Source organism: Maniola jurtina, chromosome 20 (genome assembly GCF_905333055.1).
Source record: "Maniola jurtina chromosome 20, ilManJurt1.1, whole genome shotgun sequence".
In the NCBI taxonomy this organism is placed as follows: domain Eukaryota; kingdom Metazoa; phylum Arthropoda; class Insecta; order Lepidoptera; family Nymphalidae; genus Maniola; species Maniola jurtina.
This window is the reverse complement of record NC_060048.1, coordinates 9,938,435-9,959,707: the sequence shown is the minus strand read 5'-3', so window position 1 is coordinate 9,959,707 and position 21,273 is coordinate 9,938,435. Positions and strand designations below refer to the sequence as shown.

The window sequence follows — 21,273 nt, the reverse complement described above, 5'->3', positions numbered from 1 at the left end:
CCTGGTACCTATAAGGTACTCTAAAATTTCTTAGACTTGTTTCTAGTTACTACCAAGATGATTTCTTGCAAATCTTGTGTAATATTATGATAAGTTAATTTATTTGTATGTAATTACTAAGAAATTGAAACAACAAATAGGTCATTATTATTTTATTACAATAAATAAATAATTAGTATTCGTGATATTATTTTTCGCCTCCATAATCGCTTAATATTAATATTTGTAACAAATACAGAACACGTTCGCTAACATCTTCCGGTGACCTATGGGACAATCTATTTGTTATTATGTTCAACAAATCCTTTTCTTTAACAATTTCTATAATGGTTTTATCGCTTCTTTCTGCTGGGGTTAAATACTGCTTTAGTAGTTCTAGAATTAGTTTGTCTTCATCTCTCGTCCATTCTATTGGTTCAGTTTTGATGGATTCGTCCTCTGACATGATAAGCATCGACATGTCCGTATCGCTAGTTTCCTGCACTTCAGTCTTGGTTACGGTTAATTCGCATGTTTCTATTGGTTCCTATATTAAAAGAAAAACCTCATATTATCATTACAATAATTAAAGAAAAACATTTTTAAAAAGTGAACAGACTTCAAAAGCACATTAACACATTAGCACATTAACGCATTAAGCACATTAATTAGAAACATTATGACTATTTTCTTAAATTACTTTCAAGCCAAAAGAACTAGTGAATAAAAAATCTAAACTTAAATTGTACATAGGTAGTTTTGAAGTATGGGCCAAGTATTGTTCCCAAAAATTGTTAGTTAGATTGTTTTTTTTTTACGTGACAACGTCTTATAATTCGATAGAGCCGGCTGCACGCACGAAAAAACATGACTCATGCGGCGTTACCTCGCTCTGAGGCGTTCCATGTAAGGCTTGAAGTGCAAGCGAGAGCGCGGAACGAGCGACAAAGAAGCACAATCGGCCTTTGTTTTCACGTTCAACTATCGTCAGTAAACCGACTTTACAGACAACCAATTTTTTTTTTTCGAAAATAGGAGGGAAAAAGGGTATAAGGAAAAAAGATGATGCCCACAACTTCATCTGTATTGGTTTTGGTTTATTTTAGGAAGTAGGATCTATGTATTTTTTTAAAGAAATCTTGGAATTCTTACATATTTAATAGTAGTGACTAGTTGTACTCTCTCCTCATCTTGGTTTTCTTCTCTTCTTTCAGTTGTTTCAGATAAAACGTCATCGGGATTGCTGTTATCAGTTGAAGGTACTCTATCTTCGTCTACTGCAAGCTGGGGCTCTTCCTCGCTATAACATGTAATGATTTCTCAAAATAATCTTTTAGGCCTTCCACATAATATTATCAAAAATTGGATATCAGAAAAAAATGTATGCAGTTCACATTGGTAGAAGTGAAATTTTCAGAAAACTAAACTTCGAAAGAATGAGAGCAGAAAATTAGGAGTGGGATGATAATTGTTGTAGAATTTATTTGAATATTTTTTAGAAGTTCAAAATAATTACTATTCTACATTTCATTATACAAACTCCAAATGACACGAGGCTTATGGTAACCAAGATATGAAATAATAGGAAACACTGTATATATTATAATGTATTAGTATTTCATTCTCTCTCAGGCTAAATCCTATAGTTGTGTTTTGTCTCTTTTTGGTGTAGATTTTTTATATCATCGAGTTTCAAATCACAATGCTACTAAAGACGGTTTCAATTCAATAAATTATAGCGATAAATAGGAATATTATTGTAAATTGAAAAGAGCAACCGCCGAGTTTCTTGCTGGTTTTTCTCGGTAGGAACGGCATTCCGAACCAGTGGTAAATTATTTTGACGATTCAAAAGCACTTGTAAAAGTTTGTTTGAATAAAAATCTATTCTATTCTATTCTTTAAAAGTATTAGGACCCACTGGTTCAATGTGCCAAATTTGGACCAACAGAATCAACAGGTCACACAATCAAAGTTTCTTAGCCAGATTAAATTAATGCATTATAGACCACCCTGAAATTCCCCATCATACCTGCACGAATTATCAGCCTCATAGTCCATAGTGACGGCAGATTCTTCACAGACATTCCTTGTAACTTTGATCATGCTTTCTGTTAGTTCACAAATATTCTCTGCATCTTTACTAGTACTAGTGACTGTTTTACCTATACTTTTGGCTTTTTGGCTGCATGCAGATTGCTCTTTCGTCCTGCAAATTAATGTTTCATGCAATGCAATTTGTCATTAAATTATTGCTATTTCAGTAAAAACTTGTACAGACTTGCTAAACATTCCCTATTTTGATAGTAAAAAAAAAGATGAGGAAGGTGAAGGATCATTATTTAATCTTGTATTCGTTTCTGTTCTGTATCAATATAAGAGATCAAAGTCATGATCACCTCTTAAATTATATCAATACAAAAACCGGCCAAGTGCGAGTCAGACTCGCGCACCGAGGGCTCTGTACTCGGATATTTTTATCGACATTTTGTACGAAAACCTAAAAATTATGCATAAAAATTAAAAATCTGTTTTAGAATGTACAAGTAAAGCCATTTCTTATGATACTCCAATTGGTATAGTTGGAAAATTGAAACACATTTTCGTTCTATGATGTAACCATAAATTCACGGTTTTCAGAGTTTTTTCTTTACTTGTGCTATAAGAGCTACCTACCTACCAAATTTCATGATCCTAGGTCAACGAGAAGTACCCTATAGGTTTTCTTGACAGACTCGACAGACAGACAGACAACAAAGTGATCCTATAAGGGTTCCGTTTTGAGGTACGGAACCAATGGACGTGAAGTGATGGATGGAAGACTTACTGTTCTTTCCGTCGGTGTGGAAACAGTGAGAATATATATCGCGCTAGTTCGGGATACTCCTGCACACTCATCAATAGATCACAGCAGATTTCGCAGGGCGGGACCGACTTGCAAGTGAAAAGTTCTTTGATCTTCTCAAATATCTCTCGACGCTTAACGCTATCTTGCACTTGTTCCTGAAAAAACCGGCCAAGTGCGAGTCAGACGCGCGCACCGAGGGTTCCGTACTCGGGTAATTTTTCCGACATTTTGCACGATAAATCGAAAGCTTTTATGCATTAAAATAAATAAAAATCTGTTTTAGAATAAACAGGTAAAGCCCTTTCATATGATACCCAACTTGGTATAGTTACCTTAATTTGAAAATTGAAACACATTTTAATTTTTTTTTGTGATGTAACCACAAATTCACGGTTTTTGGATTTATTCCTTTACTTGTGCTATAAGACCTACGTACCTGCTAAATTTCACGATTCTAGGTCAACGGGAAGTACCCTATAGGTTTTCTTGACAGACAAGACAGACAGACAGACAGACAACAAAGTGATGGAACGAATGTGAGTGAATGCGAAGTCTCTCATCACTATTACAGTTTTAGTTGGTAAAACTATCAATATGATAACTGAGATCCCTACACCAGCTAAGAAAACAAGTGAATGTCTCAAATGGTTGTACAGATTTTCATCAAACATAGCTAAGATTCATCTCGATAAAAATGACTTTCGAAAAAAGAACCGCATTCAAATCGGTCAATTTATTTGAGCGCTACGAATCCACAGATAGACACACAGATACACACGTTAAACTTGTAACACCCTGCTATTTGGGTCCGGGGTTAAAAACTATGAGTAATGAGGGGTTGCACATTAAAATTTAATAAGTATCGGAACCTTTACCTCAACTTTCTTCAGTAAATCTTCAACACAATTGCCTATGAAATAATCTTTGAATTGTCCAAGAGTGGCTGCCTGTTTAGCTGTTAGAAATCCCAGAAACTCTTTATACATATCCGCTAAGTCGACATTGAATATTTTTAACAATTTCTGGGCCAACACTAAAGGATCGTCAGATTCGACGTCGAATTTTGAGAAAGTATTATAAACGGAGTTCTTGATTGAGTTATTTCTTATCACAACCGTCCGCATTAGGAGTTTCGTTTGGTATGATATGGCTGATGCTGAAAAAATTAACACCAATGGAAACATGTACGTAAAATTTTTGTGTTCCTTTTTTTTGCTTTTAACTAAAAATAAACAAAACTTAGATATATAACTATAACAATAACAAATGAATTGTTTTCTGGGATAAAGATAAGCTATTTGTAGGTTACAAGGTGTATAAACTATCTCCATTCCAAACAACTAAGACTCAACTAATCAAAGATTCAATTAGGCAAAAATATAACTGAATAGAAAATTCTATATTACAAAAAAAAGTACGTACCAAAGTCTTTTAAATTAAATTCCGACGATTCGTTTCTCATTTTGTTTCTTACATCTTGATTCTCCTTGAGTTTCTGTAGTAACCCAGTGTACAAAACATTCGATAGACTTTTATAATTATTCACTAAAATTTTCAACTTATTCGTTAACCTTGGGTACTTTTTATTAGTACATTCACAGTCTTTTTCCTTTCCTATATTAGGTTTCCAGTAATCTGTCACTAATGTCTGTTTTACTTTACATATTCTCTTCACACAAATGCAACATGGGCAGTGATTAAGTTGTTGGACTGTTTTCAAAGCATTATCCGGTGTTATAACTATAAACCTTTTTTTGCTACTTATTTCGGCTATTTTCGTATTATCTTCTACATCATTGTAGGCTTCTAAACATTTATTAGTTTCTGCGTGATTTGTACTACTTACAGTAGTAGAACAAATAGGTGTGGTTGAACTATTAACTGTGCTAGTTTGGACAATATTCAAAGGCATCAATTTTGCTCCTGTACTAGTATTTACTAGGGTATAAATATTTGACGCTACAAGAAAGTTAGTATTTGGCACATTTTCTGAAGTTGTGGTCGTTATATGTACATCGAATTTATCGACATAGTTTGGTTTAGGGACTGTTGGTAATAAGTTAGCACGGTTACAGCTTATGGGTTTTATGAAGTCGATAGGTAGAGCCTTCTTTTGTATTGGTTCCATTGATTTACCGGCTAGAACTTCAATACCTTGTGGAGCTCTTACGACTTTGCATAGACGATTTCCATAGACCTAAAATTATTTTAAATATTTAGATATTTTTTAATGAATCAGTTATTTCATAACATTTATTAAGGTGTACTAAATAAAGGTCATGGCACACATATCAACTCGTAAAGGGATCGTCAACCAGTCAACTAGGCGTTAACCTAATGTAAAAGCTCCGTTACATCGACTCGGCTACAGCAGGCGTAGGCTGAAGGGGTGAGAGGGGCAAGCGTGGACGAAGAGACATGCTCGGATATGGAGAGACGTAAGCGCGGGGACGAGCTGTAGGAGCGGAAACTGCAAGCGAATGAGGGTTCCTTTTTTCCTTTTGAGGTACAGAACCCTACTAAGAATAATATTAAACTTACTTTAAACCGTTTGCTATTTATTGACAGATATTTGATCCAGAGCCGAGGGATTTCTATCTCGGGGTGTTCGTAGAGCGTCAGTTTTGGATTAAACGGCAAAAGCATGTGCCTCACTGGTTCTATAGTCCTCTCCGCAAAATATTTCTATAACAAAAGATCTTCGTCACATACTTAAGTATTAAATTATGATGGGAGTAAGATAATGGGGTTAGCCCACTGCCATCTTAGACTGCATCATCACTTACCACCAGATACATTGCAGTGAAGGGCTAACTTGTATCTGAATGAAAAAAAAGTATGACCTGCGCAAACCGCCATATTACAACTTTAGATTAGGCTTTTTTTCGATCACTGTACAAAGTAGAAATAAAACTTATTCACGAATACTATAAACATAAAATGTCATCCAAATCGCTGTAACGAGGCAGGGTGCCCAGAACGCTGGCTGCGTTACCTCGCTGAATGGCAAGTTTTTTACTTTGATAAGTAATAATAATTTTACTCTGATAAGCAATAATAATAATTTAATGTAATAAAAACTTACCACTATGGGATTTGATTTATCTTCGGATTTCCTCACGCACTGTATATGCCCCAACAATGCTTTGGGGGTGAGCCAGGGGAACATGTGCTTGCAGATCAGACCAACGGTAATCATGAGACCCCATCGATGTCGGGGGTGCACTTTGCGGGGCGGTTTAAAGATTTCCGGGTTGTTTTCTACATACCACCAGAATTGGTCCAATCCTAGCACTATGAGTCTGAAAAAGTGGCCAATAGATTTTTAATTTTTTACCCGACTACGAGACTACGAGTTTTTGGGATAAGCATTGTATATTAGTTTCCTCTAACCAATTCAAATTCAAATTCAAAATGTTTTTATTCAATTAGACTTTTACAAGTTCTTTCGAATCGTCAAAAGCATCTACCACTGGTTTGGAATGCCTTTCCTACCGAGAAGAACCAGCAAGAAACTCGGCGGTTGCTCTTTTCAAAGATTTGATATACAATATTATGCCATGTATAAAAGCAATTGAAGTCCTGCGCATTGCTGGAGCGAATCGAAGTTCAAATCCACGCTTTTTTATCATTTACATAATCTTCGATAGTATAATATGCTTTTCTCAGGAGCATATTTTTAATAGATTTTTTGAACCTGTGTAAAGGCAAGTCCAAAATTGACTGAGGAATTTTGTTATAGAAGATTATACCCATTCCCACAAATGACTTTTGGACCTTCCTGAGACGGAGCGTAGGAGTCGCAAGCCTGTTACGGTGTCTAGTCAGCCTGTTGTGTAGATCGCCAACCTTCTTGTAACTAAGAATATTTTGTCTTACAAAAATTATGTTGTTGTAAATATATTGAGAGGCTACGGTAAGGATACCTATTTCCTTAAATTTTTCTCGAAGTGAATCGCGTGGTTTTAAGTTATAAATTGCGCGTATTGCCCTTTTTTGTAATACAATAAACAGAGAAAACATACAGAACAGCCGTTTCCTTCTAAATTATTACATAGAGTGGTGATAAAATTAAGAGCAAATCCGCTACATGAATGCATAGATAACAAACAGATAGACAGATAAGCCTTTAATTTACATATATAAAGAAGATAATTAGGTATATTATGCCCAATTTCAAACAATAAAATAATTATGCAATTTTAATACATTTGATAAGCTCTAGATGGATCTTGAAATCAAAAACTCGCACTTTATGCTCTGTGTTAATGCTGACAAAACCTGTAAAACTGATTTTATTATCATTTGAATACTCACTCGTCCTCCGGCTGCGTATAACTGAACCTCTTGGTCATATAATTGGCGCGGTAGGGCATACTTGGCAGCATGTGGGGGTACAGGAACACTGGACTGTTGGCGACCACCTTCTTGAACAGTACGGGAAAGTCCCCCGTATACAGATTGTTCGCCGCGCAACGTCGACGGCTAAAAATATTTTGAAGTATAATGCATAAACTTGCTCGCCGTATTTGCTCTTCGTATCAATAGTTATCCATAGATTAAAGCTCTTATTTTCTTTCTACTAGATGACAATATAATTTTACAAATATCTATTACTCACCATTTTTCGATTTCTGCTTGGACAAATCTGAAATCAAAGGTTTAAATAAATGTGTGAATTTATAATAAACAAACATTATTTCTTTAGTATATATGTATGAATAAACTTTTACAGGTGCTTTTTAATCGACAATGAATAATACCAGAATGCTCTTCCTATCTAGAAGGTCTAAAGGTTGCTCTTTTCAGTTTAGAGTGTGGCGGTTCGTCGCCACATTCGCAAATAGATGGCGCTTGCGTATATTTAGATTTTCAAAATGATAACTTTTTGATTTTCCGGGATAAAAAGTAGTAGTAGTCTATGTCACTCGCCAGGTCTTCAAAAAAATCAGATCAATCTGCGTCTCCGTTGCGACGTGAATGAAGAACAAACCAACAAACAAACACTTTCATATTTATAACTAGCTGACGCCCACGACTTCATCCGCCTGGATTTAGGTTTTTCAAAATCCCATACAAACTCTTTGATTTTCCAGGGTAATCTATCTCCATTCCGAATTTCAGCCAACTCCGTTCAGTAGTTTTTGCGTGAAAGAGTAACAAACATACACACATACAAACACACTAACTTTCGCCTTTATTATACTAGTGTGATATTATTGTGGACTGATATACTCGGGAAAAAGTTTTGTCCAATTCGGTTGCCATTCGGTATATTCATTGGTTGGTTCGGTATATTCATAGCATATTTAAAGGGATAGATAGATAGAAGTCTTTACTGCACACAAAAACATGTAAAGGAACACAACACAGAAGGAAGAAAACAGAAAAAACAATTGTGTACAAAGGCGGCCTTATTGCTTAGAGCAATCTCTGCCAGGCAACCTTTGGATAATAAAAGGGAATAGTGTACTTACTCTATCATTTTCTTATTCTCCTCCGTATCTTCGGACACAGTGGTCTCCCAGGTCCGGACGAGTTCTACCGCGGGGGTCAGGTTGCATACATTCACTACTGACTTGGGGTTCTCACTGGCGATTTTGTTGAAAGTTTCCTATAAATAAATAAAAACCAGTCATGTGCGACTTGGACTCCAAAGGATTCCTTAGGTACAAACTGTGCAAGAAATAACACTTTTGATATTTTTTAAGGTTCCGTACCTCAAAAGGAAAAACTGAACCCTTATAGGATCATTTTGTAGTTGTCGCGTCTGTCAAGAGAACCTATAGGGTACTTCCCGTTTATCTAGAATCATGAAATTAGGCAGGTAGGTGATCTTTTAGCACAAGTACCTAAAGAAGAAAATCCGAAAACTGTGAATTGGTGGTTACATCGCAAAAAAAATTAAAATATGTTCATGAACAAATAGTATTTTCAATTTTCAAAGTAAAATAACTATACCAAGTGGTATTACTACTAGTGGTACTATATGGTACCCACCATATGAAAGGAGTTTACCTCTAAAATAGATCCTAAAACTGATTGTTATTTATTTTTATGCATATTAGTTTTTCATTTATTGTGCAAAATGTCGGAAAAGATACCTGAGTACGAAACCCTCTATGCGCGAGTCTGACTCGCACTAATAGTTTTTGCGTGAAGGTGTTACAAACATACACACACACACGAACACACAAACTTTCACCTTTATAATATTAGTTGTGATAGTGTGATTAGTATCGATTTGAATGCATACCAAATATTCCTTGTATTTAGGTGCGTAAGGCCAATGTATGGGGTGTACGAAGAGTTGCAAGAAGTTGGAAGTGGCGAGCTGAATATGCTGCCTCAGTTGCTGCTCCAATATGCTCACTTGTTCCGGCGACACCTGTTGACAAAATAATAACACCCGTTAAACTTTATACGAATAATACTTACACAGTACTTTATAAACTTTATACAGGTTATAAAGATACTCTAACAAATTATTTTGTTTCCCGCGCGCCGTATCTTGTGTATTTTTTGTGTTTGGATCTGCCACCCCCGGCGCTCGGCGGAGGTGGTGAGCCTGTAGGTATGGATTGAAACAGGTAGTTGATGATTTAGAGTTTAAACTATTATTTTAGCGCATCGATCAATTAAAGCAAAGAAGCGACCTAGCAAACTGAGTATTTAGAAGGTGAGACATTTTTTTTTTTTTTTTGTGAATGAAAAATTTTCACAAGCCGCCTCTGGCTAGCAGTGGACCTTCAAGAGAGACCTCACCTTTACAGTGTTGTCAACTTCAATGTTAACCGTGAGAGGTTGCGGTTCAACTAATCGCAACAGAGGCATTGGCGGCTGCAGGGGCGGCGGCGCAGGCTCCGCCACAGGAAGCTCCCGCTCTTCCACTGAGATTGTAACAACACGAGGACCTGTACTGGAACAGACACATCTCCTGAGCTCCATTGCGGAATGACAGCTACAATGTCACGAACGCAATCACCTCTGATTTGTTGACGCTCGCTCACTATTGGCTACAATGCATTGTTGCAACAAGAATAGCTTAAATTAAGCCAATCACAACAATTACGATTGTAATAATGATTGATGCAGGTTTTACAAAAACGAGCTACAGATTTACACACTATCTCTGTCCAGTCATAATTTTTTTTTGGGTTCTGGACCCAAAGGGTAAAATGGAGGGTGCCAACGGGACCATATTACGATGCCTCCGCTGTCCGTCCATCTACCAGAAGGCTGAATCTCATGAACCATAATAGGTAAAGAGTTAAAATTTTCACAGAGTATTTCTATTGCCGATATATAACAATAAATAATAAAATTTCAAAATGGCCGCCATGCAAATTAATACAAATTAAAAAGTACATAGCCTAGCCTATCTCGCAAAAAAAAATACTTAGATATTATAATGTAGCTGCCTCTTGGTGCTGTCCTTGTCACTTGAGTCTTCTATCTCTGTCATAACAATGATCACAATGATACTGAATTTGAAGATTATTTTCTAATAAAGACTATACTCACGTTGTTGGTACATCCGAAGATCCAGTAGTAGGAACTTCTGTCTTAGGAATTTTAGCCCTATCTGCCATTGATGTATCTTGTGCGCTGTCCTTGTCTATCTCGTGTTCATCCACATCTTCTATCTCTATCTTGCCGATGGACACTCGAGTAATAGTGTTACTGGATTCAAATGTTATTCTTGCTGCTTTACCAGTAGTTTGAGATTCGTCATCCGATATAGGCTCTTGTTTGCCTTCCCAATGTGTTTGAGCCTTAAAAAAAAACATACAGTCGAATTGAGAACCTTCTCCTTTTTTTAAGTCGGTTAAAAATTAACACGCAGGATTATATTTTTGAAAATAAATTGGTAAAAGGTTTTTATCATATCATGTAGTAAGAAAAGAAAGAGCTATTAATCTGTGGCACTGACTACTTGGTACCGCCACGATGAAAGATGGCGACCTCAAAACAGCTGATCTGTTTGGCGACTATTTTCGGTAGAAGTGAAAGTAGATTCTGGCCGAGTACTAGGTATATATAACCAGAAGGGATTTACAAGAAAAATGTTGTTTAAAATCTAAATAGTGTTCCAGCGAGGGCCAGACCTTCGTTGTTTTATAAAAGCTGAAATTTTCTCAGCGTATTGTCGCGCGTAAACCCCTAACACACCGGGTTACGCATACGTCCACGCTTTACGCAAGCGGTGTGCCATGTTTCATACAGTTCCATACATTGCAATGCAATGGTACGCGCTACGTCTACGCTTACGCAACCTGTGTGAACGAGCTATGAAACAACCTACCACATCAGTTTTATTTGCAGGGCCCGAAACAACTCCTGTAGCTACAGCTTCATTGTTTCCCTGAATCAGATCAACCTGTATGTTGGAAGTCAGTTGATTTTCCACTCCCTCTGGTATCACACTCATTAGCTCAGTCACCAAATCATTCAACTCCTTCTTTGATATTTTTACTATACCCTTTTCTAAAGCCTCTTCGTCTTCTTCATCTGTGACAGTAAAATATTTAAACTACTTAATATTTAATACAATAAAGCGCTTCAAAGAGACACTTCACAGAGTTTTAGGGTAGGAAGATAGGGGCCAACACAGCGATTAAACGCGCACCTCATTGGTTGGACAGCACATATTGGTGCCCATATGAGAGAGCGAGAGAGAATACGAGACAAAAACCTTTAAAAAACGATTTTTGGCTGGGCAGCGCATATTCTTGCCCAGGTGAATGGGCCAGACAGTAAAATTTAGTTTCTGTTAGGTATTATAATACGAAAGTGTGTCTGTCTGCCTGCTAGGATTTTCACAGCCCATCTGTTTAAGAGATTTTGACAAAATTTGGTACAGAGATAGCTTACATCTCGGGAATGGGCATGGGCACTATTTTTTTTTCTCTCTCGTCTGGCTTTACAAAGATTAGCCAATGTCAAGTTTGTAGTTATTTACAAGTTAGGGAAACTATATAAGTATGGACTTCGTCTGTGCTGGCGGTCGCTGGCACACGCGCGGCACCCCCTTAGAGCGCTTCCCAGTCAGTTCCACCACCAAAAACATCAGTAAAACACAAAACCTGGACAAAAAAAAACACTCCAAAAAGGCAGAGCTCGCGCGCCAGCAAACACCAACACAGACGAAGTCCTGGGCACTATTTATCCTGGAAAATCAAAGAGTTCAGGATTTTTAAAAACCTAATCCACCCTGACAAAGTGGCAGGCATCATCTAGTAATATTATAAAAAGATTTGTTTGATTGTTTGGAATCGATTTTACGATATTCCTCCTATTTGTTTAAATAAACACTATAAATAGTAGAAAACACATACTTGCATCAGGATCCGCCGCAACATTATACTCTGGGTCCAATTCGTCATCATCTTCATTAGCTTTAGATTCTGGATTCATGCATTCATTCAGAAATTCATTCCATAGATCATCCACATCCGGCATTGGAAGATCGTCGGGCGGTATGAACGAACTCTCTATATGCTCTATGGGTGTCTCTGAGAGGCTTAGTTTGGATCTAGTTCGGAGAGCTATGGTTGCTTCTTCTTCTGGATCCAACTTTTTGCGAACTGTTACTGAAACTTCCTAGAAAGAAATGCTTTTTTTACTATTGAACATGTTAGACTAAAAAGCTAACCTAGTTTAGAGCCTCGATAGCTCAACGGTTGAGGAGTGGACAAACTTCCAAAAGGTTGGTGGATCAAACCCCACCCGTTGCACTATTGTCGTACCCACTCCTGACACAAGCTTACGCTTGATTGGAGGGGAAAGGGGAGTATCAGTCACGATTAGCATGGCTAATATTCTTTAAAAAAACCTTATCTTATTACTGTACAAATAGTGCCAGTGTGGAATGGTGCCAAGTACGTTGAAAAGCCAGGCTGATCCTTTGCACGACAAATGAACCAGTCATTCTGTTACTCAATGAGGCTATTAACTGCAGTCAAATGCCTTGTTAAAAAAATTTTTGCACTTCATAGCCCCTGGGTCCCCATGGCAAATGGAACAAAAATGTAACTGTCAATAACAGAGGCATACAAGCATAAAATGAAAAGCACTTTAGGCACTAAATGAGCATGCTAGCCAAGTGCAGATCAGCAAACTTAACACACCTTTGAGAACATTAAGGAGAACTCTGAGGCATGCGGGTTTCCTCACGGCGAACATTCTCTAAAGGAAAACGTCCCGATGAATGATAGGCTACTTTTTATCCCGAGGTACCTAAGAGTTCCCTATATCCACACCAAGTTGTGTCATCATCTTGTCACGCTTATATTATAAAGGCGAAAGTTTGTGTGTATGTGTGTGTATGTATATTACTCTTTCATGCAAAAATTAGATTACACTAGCGGCACGCTATGATGGCCGGTTTGACACATTACAATAGTGATGTGGAATGTCAATTTATTCTCGAACAAAAAACAATTAAGTTTTGTTTTTGTACCTGATTAAATAGGTTTAATAAAACAAAAATGTATATGTTTATTTAATTTATTTGAACGAACTGAATATTTGAACGAAAATGAATATACATACTTTATATGCACACAAGAAACATATGAATACAAAAGATACCAAAAAAGGTGCCACAAAAGGCCATAATTAATCAGATTCGTCCATACTACTATTTTCACTGTCGTCACTGCTATCATCACATACATTAATAATTATATGTTCGTTTTCTATAATATTATCTATTTTCACATCTCTTTCATAATCTTCCCTTATTAATTTAACAGTTCTATTCACAACCTTTTCCCAGTCTCCTTTAGTCACATGTTCACAAGCTTCTTCTAATAATTTTAGCATTTTTTTTGTGGTAAATGGGGGTTCTGTATTGTGTCTTGCAGCATATCCCTTAATTTGAGCCCACACCAACTCAATCGCATTATACTCACAATGGTAAGGCGGTAACCGTATAACTCTGTGCCCATGTTCTAATGCTATTTCGTCAATGACGTATCGGATCTTGGTTGGTTTGTTTTCTTTTAAAAGACGTACTAATTCCGCTTTTAACATATTCATGTTTGCATCTACGCCATTTTTACGAAGCCATGCGACGATATCAGCTTTCTTTTGGGATTGGGCAGGTGGCTTGTCAATTTGCATCGAGTGGTATGGGGCGTTGTCCATAATTATAATAGATGGTTCAGGGAGGCTACACAACATTGAGGTAAACCATTCAGTAAACTTTTCTCCATTCATGTCTTCATGATAGTCTCCAGTGGTTTTTGACGCAAAAGCCATGAGAGAACCTTCGACAAACCCGTTGATGGTTCCGGCGTGACAAATTATAAGTCGCGATCCTTTTCCTACAGGAACTTTGGAAGTAGATGCTGCTGTGTCATCGTTCCAAGAACGGCCTACAGTATGGTTAGCATTAAGCCATGTTTCATCCAAGAACACAACATTTTGCCAATTTTTGATTTCTTTCACTTGCCGTAAAAAAGTATACCTTGCCATCGCTATATCAAATCTTTCCATCAATATTTTGCGTTTGTTACATTTTTTGTATCGAAATCCAATGGTCTTCAAAATCTTCGTTAAAGAACTTTCCCCACCGAAGAATAATCCAGCTTCCTTCAGTGAATGCACCAACTTTTTTCTTGTTGGATACTCCTTCTGTAAATAGTAGCCGTAAACATGTCTTCGGATAGCATCGGCATCAAAGCTATCGATGCCTACGACTGGTTTTGCTCGTTTTCTCTTTTTTGGTGTGTGAAGTTTATTTTCTTCTGTGCCAGTCTCGCCATATTTTTTTTTAGTTATCCGTCTAACAGTTCGTTGTCCAATATTAAGCGCATCAGCTACGCGTTCAACCACTGACGTTATAGGTAAAATTGGCCCTCCATTTTGAGCTTCACGATCGAAATAGTTACGAAGGCGTATTACGAACTCACGTGTCTGACTATTTAGAACAGTTCTCTGCGTACGTTCGGTCATATCGACGAAATCCACAACAAAGGGCTTGAACAGAGTCCAAATTAACGAGCAAGGGTCAACAGTAATGCAGTATCAATATTTGAAATCCAAAGCCAGGTCAAAACTATATCACAATCGCATTGCACTGACAGTTTATACTTTTCGAAGCAACGTCAATTCGAAACTGCTTTGTTTTGCATTGAGCATTGACGCGAGTTTGCCGGAGGTAGTAGTTGTGCTAGCCAGCGATCCTATGTGACGATCGTATTAGATTCCATTTTTAAAAATTTATTGATATTTTTTTGCGATTTCAGAGGTTTGTCCACATAGTGAAAATTGTTCATATTCACAAGTACATTCACCCCTTAAATGGTGCAAACTGATTTTTCTACACTTGTATACATTTAAGAAATCAATTTAATAAATAAATTTTGAGTCCTAAACCTAAAACTACATTCGATAAAATTTATGAATCTCTGCACATCACTATCGTCAATAAAGTAATACAATTATTTCCTTCAAAGTCGTTATCAATTAATACGGAACTTCATGAGCGGACAAACGTCAAACCGGCCATCATAGCGTGCCGCTAGTTTAGATAAAGATAGATTATACACTGAATTAACACATAGGCTACTTTTTATCCCGTAAAATCAAAGAGGATATTGAAAAACCTAAATCCACGTGGACGAAATTGCGGGCGTCAGCTAGTGAGTGATAAAACAAAGTAACTTACTTGTGGCACTTTAAAGGGTCCATCTTTAGCAAGCTGCTGGTTTTCTTTCTTTTGGCTCGCAGGAGTGGCCGGTGTTCGCGGCTGTGAATCTAAATCACTGCACGTGACGTCATCATCGCTCTGAAATCATAAAAACGTAGTTATTTGGGGTTTTCTACTTTTTTGCAGATCAACAATATTGCTATTGTGCCAGTGATTTCATTATATAATTTCTTGACAGTAATTAAAATCAATTCGGTCGCGGCGCTCGAACGTGACGTGCGGATTAGACCTGCAGCTCGCTCCAGCAGTCAAGGACTTCAATTACTTTTATACATGGCATAATATTGTATATCAAATTTTTGAAAAGAGCAACCGCCGAGTTTCTTGCTGGTTCTTCTCGGTAGGAAAGGCATTCCGAACCAGTGGTAGATGCTCTTGACGGTTTAAAAGTACTTGTAAAAGTCTAATTGAATAAAAATATTTGAATTTTGAATTTTTTAGAGATTTGTCTTATGTCAGGTCGCCTGGTAGAGATAGCTAATAATAAGCAATAAGGCCGCCTTTAGTTTCCCATTTCTGTTTGTGTTTTCTATCCTTTTATTAACCCCCAACCCAAAAAGAGGGGTGTTATAACTTTGACGTTTATATCTGTGTATCTGTCTGTGGCATTGTAGCTCCTAAACTAATGAAACGATTTCAATTTAGTTTTTTTTGTTTGAAAGGTGGCTTGATCGAGAGTGTTCTTAGCTATAATCTAAGAAAATCGGTTCAGCCGTTTGAAAGTTATCAGGTTTTTTCTAGTTACTGTAACCTTCACTTTTCGGGGATGTTATAAATTTTTAATTTACACTTGTTTTATTGTTATTTTCCTTCTTGTACAAATAAAGTGTGAAATCACGCACAACAGACGGAAACGCTTGAAACCAGCTCAGACAGGAGAAATAATATAAATATGTCCAGCAGAGGATTGGTTGATAACAATGTAGATTAATAAATAATCAAAGTCACTTACATCATCATGCGTCGGTTCATACTCCTCATCGTCTTCATCATCAGGCAGATCCTGAGCGATCAGAGCCGTCACTTCAGGCCTGGTCTTTACTGGTATATGCTTGATAGGAGTCAACTCTATGCGATGCCATGCATTCCCGTGAGACACCTTCCTCAATTCTCTGTATGGTACAAATGGATATTTAAGATGACTACTAGCTATCAGTTGATTGCGCTGGTTAATCAATGTTGGCCCAAATCAGTAACTGGATGGGTATCATATTTAGAGGTTGGAATTTGGCGTATTTGTCTCCTCCATTCCTGAGAGAACATGTTAAGCTATGGACTCCGGCTATTATCATTAAAATTAGCTGATAATTTTATTGTTAAACTTAAAAGTTTAAATCCCATATCGTTAGTAGAGCCCCCTACTACTATTGGAAAGGGGTCAAAACATTACTTCGTGCTGACCTCCCAAATCTCGATCTTCTTCTTTTCTTCTTTTTCCCTCTCTTCTCATCTAATCACCAGCTCTCAGCATTTGGCTATATCGCTGCCAGGCGTCGTCGCTTGACAGCATGCGCGGTATAAGGTTTCGGGCATTCACACCCTCCATGTCGGTCGATCCTAGCGCATCTACTCTTAGGTTGGCACAACCCGGACATTCAAAGATTGCGTGTCTCGGGGTGTCTTCCTCTCCGCAGAAGTAGCACCCTTCGCGCAGTTCCGTGCTCACCTTGGACGACATGGGGAGGTTATTTTAGTCCGTGCAAGTCGGGCACACCCTGCCAGCCAGCAGAAGTCCGTGGGGATTTTTTCCTCCCCGAAGAAAAAAAAAAAAAGAGGTCAAAACAGATGAAAGTTTAGCTCTCACATGTATGTGATGTGTTACTTACTTAGCTTTTGCTCTTGTAAGCTTGGGTCGGAGACCACCATCGATGCCTGAATCTTCTTCTTCTTCTCGCATCTTGACTAGAGCCAGAACATGATCGTTGGTCACTACTTTCTGTGAAATTTACACAGATTAATATTAAAGCAATGAATCTATTAGTGGAGGTTGAAGACAGGGAAATAATGGAAAAATTATAATTTTACTTTCAGTTTTTTAGGGTTCCATAGCTCAAAAGGTAAAAAGAACCCTTATAGGATCACTTCATTGTCTGTCTCTCGTGTCTGTCAATACCAGGGGAATCAAAACCTACAGGGTACTTCTCCTTGACCCAAAATCATGAAATTTAGCAGATAGCACAAGTGAAGAAAAGTTTCAAAAACCATGAATTTGTTGTTACATCACAAAAAAATGAAGTGTTCATCGAAATAATATTTATTAAATCACATCATAGGTGGTGCTGTCCATCATTAACTTGCCTTAGACCTCTGAGTCACAAGTGCATGCAGGGCTAGGTGTAGGTACAAAGTGTTATTTCTTGTACAACAGTGTAGAACTCTTTGATTGCCAGTCTGACTCACACTTAACCAGCTTTTTTTAAACATTTTTTGTATTGTTTATGAAAGTTTTCTTCTTTTTTAATTGAGATAAGGGGTGCTCCCTACTGCATCTTCACGCCCACTGTGCCTAATCTTAGGTAAGTAAGTACCTCATTTCTTAACTATATTGCCTCTCACATTATCTAATTGGTATATTTGTGGGTTGTTGGGAGATTTTGCTGGGAGGGACAGCAATGTTTAGATGTCAGTAATTATTGTCAACATAACTTTGTGGTTTCAATTTCAAAATACTTACTTAAATTTTAAAGGACTTTAGTGTAAAAGGTGCTAAGTAGTATACTTGCTAAGAAGTAGAACTATTTAGAGTTTTGGGTTTAGAAATACCTACCTTTAGAATTTTTTTTACGCTAACATCATCTAAGTTATTTTTAATAGCCAAAGTCTGTAAGTTTTTCTCTGTCTCCAGTGTATTTTCAGGTAAATCATCCTCTATATCACTGCTACTTTCACTGTCTTGTCTGAAAAATTTGAAATTACAAAGACAAACACAACCATAAGTATATATTAATACTTACAACTAATTAATTAGGTAAGTAAATTAAAACTTAATTTCTGTTTGTACTCATTTATGCCAGGTATAATAGTATCACAGTAAAAATTTAGGTACTACTTATAATAGTTTATTTTCAGGCAATTTTTTTTTTACACCCATTTCTTAAATATAAAATAAAATAAAATAGAATAGAATACAAGAGTGAAATAAAAATTATGTAAACCACTACAGTTTGGTTGGTTTTTCACCAGATAAAATGTGGTTGCTATGGTTCACAGTCTGACTACTAAGTATCATACTAGATTTCAGGAGATTACTCAGAAACAAGAAAACGAGTTCGATTCTCGCGCTAGGTTCTCATGAAAAATATTGTGGCCTTACACTGTTGTATGTGAAATACTCTCCAAGCGTTTTGAGATAATATACATATATTATATTGTTGGCCAATAGTTAATCTTTAAAATATAAGTAAAATTACTGTTAAGTGTTAATTTAAATCAAACGTACCGCTTTCGTTTTCTACCACGAACTCTAGGTTTGCTTTTTGAAATATTCCCCGAAGCAGCATTATCGGGAACTTGTTTTTCTTCAATATTATTCATTGCATTTTATTTATAATTTGCAGAAACCTCTCTAAAACGCTTTTTTGGAAAATAAATAAAAGGAATTTTTAACGAATATCAAACAATCAATATGCACCTGTGATAAGCACCACATAAGCACAGCCCTTATTGACATTGACATTTGACGCAGTGTGACCAGATTTAAAATTGATGAACCTGATAAGTGCTAAGGAAACTTGCTAACTATATTATTATGTATTTAATTTGCTATATTTTGTAGGAAAATGTATTATAGAGTCGTAATTTAATGTTTTTGGTATTTGTTTACACCTAGTTATAGCATTCATAGAAGAAAGTGTCTCTATAAAAAAAGCCCTTGTGCACTGCCTTCTGCCCCTCATAAAAAAACAATAGCTATGGAATTTCAGTTTGCCCAGAAAATAATAAACTACACATTTGGTTGGAACTTTGACCAGATAACTATTAAAATATTTAAATGATAAACAAAATTTTTAAAAGAGTATTTAGTTTTTATTAGGAAACAATATTATAAATATACAACAATATAAGATTAATATAATATCTAATTTCTCAACATGTGTTACACAGTTTTCAGCGCCTTTTCATGGAATTCCGCAAGCAATTTTTGCATATCCTCAAAACCAGACACTTCTTGAGCCTCTTGTAAAGGCAGCCACTTCAAATCTTGATGCTCATCTGACAGTTTAACTTTCTCATCTGGATTTTTTAGTTTAGCCAACCAATATACAACAACCTTTGGTTTACCCTTCACTTCATAGTTTAATGTTTCAGATATATCTTTGTAGATCTGAAAATAAAATTAAATAAGAAATATTATTAAATAATAAAATCAATTAAAATTAATATTAATTAAAGAAATAAAATTAATTAAAGATGGTTGGTTTAAAAAGATAATCTTAAGAGTTATTGGTATTCACATCTAATGTATTGTCAGCTGCCGACTGTAAGCAAGTGTACGCAGGTTACCTACTGCTTCTTCCTAATATTAAGCTTTTGATTCATACCTAACCAACAATACACTATTACGCTACATGCAGCCACTCAGTTTTGGCAGCCGATTTATTATACTACACCAGTGTGTTACAAATATATTGGCTACGTAGCATATTGTCAGCGTAGTGAATGAAAAATTGAGTAATGTGATGTGGCTTGCATCACATTAGGTGTGACCATTTCCTTAGTGTTACCTAGTTGCCTCCGTGTGTCCGAGCGACCTTATGAGGCAGATATTTATTAACCACCACATATACAAATATGTTTCAAGAATAATAAGCACACTGTGTAAATACTTAGAGCATGATAAGCACAAGAGCAAAAGATTTACAGTTGACCTCCAATTCATTTTCAGATAGACCAGCCTCCTCTTTGGTTTCACGTAAAGCTGTCTCCCAATCTGACTCCCCAGGATCTACATGACCTGAAAAAGTAAAGTTTAGTTCCTAATCAAATATCTTTGTACAGTTTAAACTTACTATTCTTTTCTATTACTTACAATGCCATAATAAAGGAATCTTTTTGTATAGGGAATGTTTACCATACTAAATTTTTTACTGTAAGTGCTGATATCTATCTTAGCTATATCTGATGTACACATAATTTACCTTTTTCTGTTCACCTGATTAATAGTGTTTTTATTATACCTTTTGGTGGGGTCCAGTGGTGCACTCCATAAGATGTCTGTAGCAAAAGAAACTGAATAATTTGATTTGTATGTCTGAATATCACCAGACCTGCTGCTCGAGTTGGAGACATATTGGACTAACTCTCTAAAATTAAATTATTAATAATTAGATTAGAAGTTGAGAAGACATATTCAGGGGATGATCCAGACCTATTAGTTTGATAATTCCATACTATGAAACCTATAGTACTTAACTAAGTATACCTCAGTCATTAGCTGTTCATCGTTAAAAAAAATTAAAAAATTAGCTAATAGCTTGTACAATATTTATAATATTTTTGTTTACAAAAACAAAATCAAAAAATGATGGAAAATCAGAAGTTGGAAGTCACAGACCAAAAATATGTTATTGGTCTGTGTCAAAAATGTGCCAAAAGTAATGACCATAGATAAATACTTTGCTTAGATTTGTTTGGCTTCCAATTCTAGACTTTTCAGCAGAGTTTTAGAGGGTTTCAGTCATTTATGCGGATGTCTTTTTGTACATGGAGTTGGAGATTATTTCTACTA

The 21,273-nt window shown here is 36.4% G+C and overlaps 2 protein-coding genes across 3 annotated transcripts; both read right to left on the bottom strand.

Annotated features, from left to right (window-relative positions):
- Window positions 1-138: 138 nt before the first annotated feature.
- LOC123875642 (GON-4-like protein) lies at window positions 139-19,156 on the bottom strand. 2 transcript variants are annotated; one of them, XM_045921586.1, is made up of 21 exons: window positions 18,985-19,156; window positions 18,313-18,442; window positions 17,372-17,481; window positions 16,498-16,657; window positions 15,504-15,623; window positions 12,166-12,430; window positions 11,133-11,338; window positions 10,352-10,602; window positions 9,593-9,746; window positions 9,084-9,215; window positions 8,305-8,441; window positions 7,449-7,475; window positions 7,145-7,312; window positions 5,913-6,129; window positions 5,369-5,512; window positions 4,250-5,024; window positions 3,703-3,983; window positions 2,807-2,982; window positions 2,012-2,188; window positions 1,132-1,279; window positions 139-526 (listed from the first exon to the last, which is right to left on the bottom strand). In XM_045921586.1, exons 1-21 carry the CDS (start codon window positions 19,077-19,079, stop codon window positions 188-190), a joined length of 4,212 nt encoding a protein of 1,403 aa, XP_045777542.1. In that variant the 5' UTR covers window positions 19,080-19,156; the 3' UTR covers window positions 139-187. The 2 variants fall into 2 exon arrangements, with proteins under 2 accessions (XP_045777542.1, XP_045777543.1); XM_045921587.1 differs by lacking the exons at window positions 139-526; window positions 1,132-1,279 and having other exon boundaries at window positions 2,153-2,188; window positions 2,804-2,982.
- A 399-nt stretch (window positions 19,157-19,555) lies between these two features.
- Window positions 19,556-21,122, bottom strand: LOC123875661 (bis(5'-nucleosyl)-tetraphosphatase [asymmetrical]). The gene is made up of 4 exons (XM_045921629.1): window positions 20,958-21,122; window positions 20,723-20,848; window positions 20,414-20,499; window positions 19,556-19,869 (listed from the first exon to the last, which is right to left on the bottom strand). The coding sequence occupies exons 2-4, from the start codon at window positions 20,832-20,834 to the stop codon at window positions 19,642-19,644; spliced, it is 426 nt and encodes a 141-aa protein (XP_045777585.1). The 5' UTR covers window positions 20,835-20,848; window positions 20,958-21,122; the 3' UTR covers window positions 19,556-19,641.
- Between the last annotated feature and the right edge of the window lie 151 nt (window positions 21,123-21,273).

Coding starts and splice junctions, on each gene's coding strand:
- LOC123875661 (XM_045921629.1), bottom strand. CDS start 20,834: ATGTCTCCAACTCGAGCAGCAGGTCTGGTGATATTCAGACATACAAAT. Junction 20,500..20,722: donor CCACTGGACCCCACCAAAAG/GTATAATAAAAA, acceptor TTACTTTTTCAG/GTCATGTAGATCCTGGGGAG. Junction 19,870..20,413: donor TATCTGAAAATGAATTGGAG/GTCAACTGTAAA, acceptor TTTTATTTTCAG/ATCTACAAAGATATATCTGA.
- LOC123875642 (XM_045921586.1), bottom strand. CDS start 19,079: ATGAATAATATTGAAGAAAAACAAGTTCCCGATAATGCTGCTTCGGGG. Junction 9,747..10,351: donor TCTTCGGATGTACCAACAAC/GTGAGTATAGTC, acceptor TGTCTGTTCCAG/TACAGGTCCTCGTGTTGTTA. Junction 7,476..8,304: donor GAGAATAAGAAAATGATAGA/GTAAGTACACTA, acceptor CTTTGATTTCAG/ATTTGTCCAAGCAGAAATCG.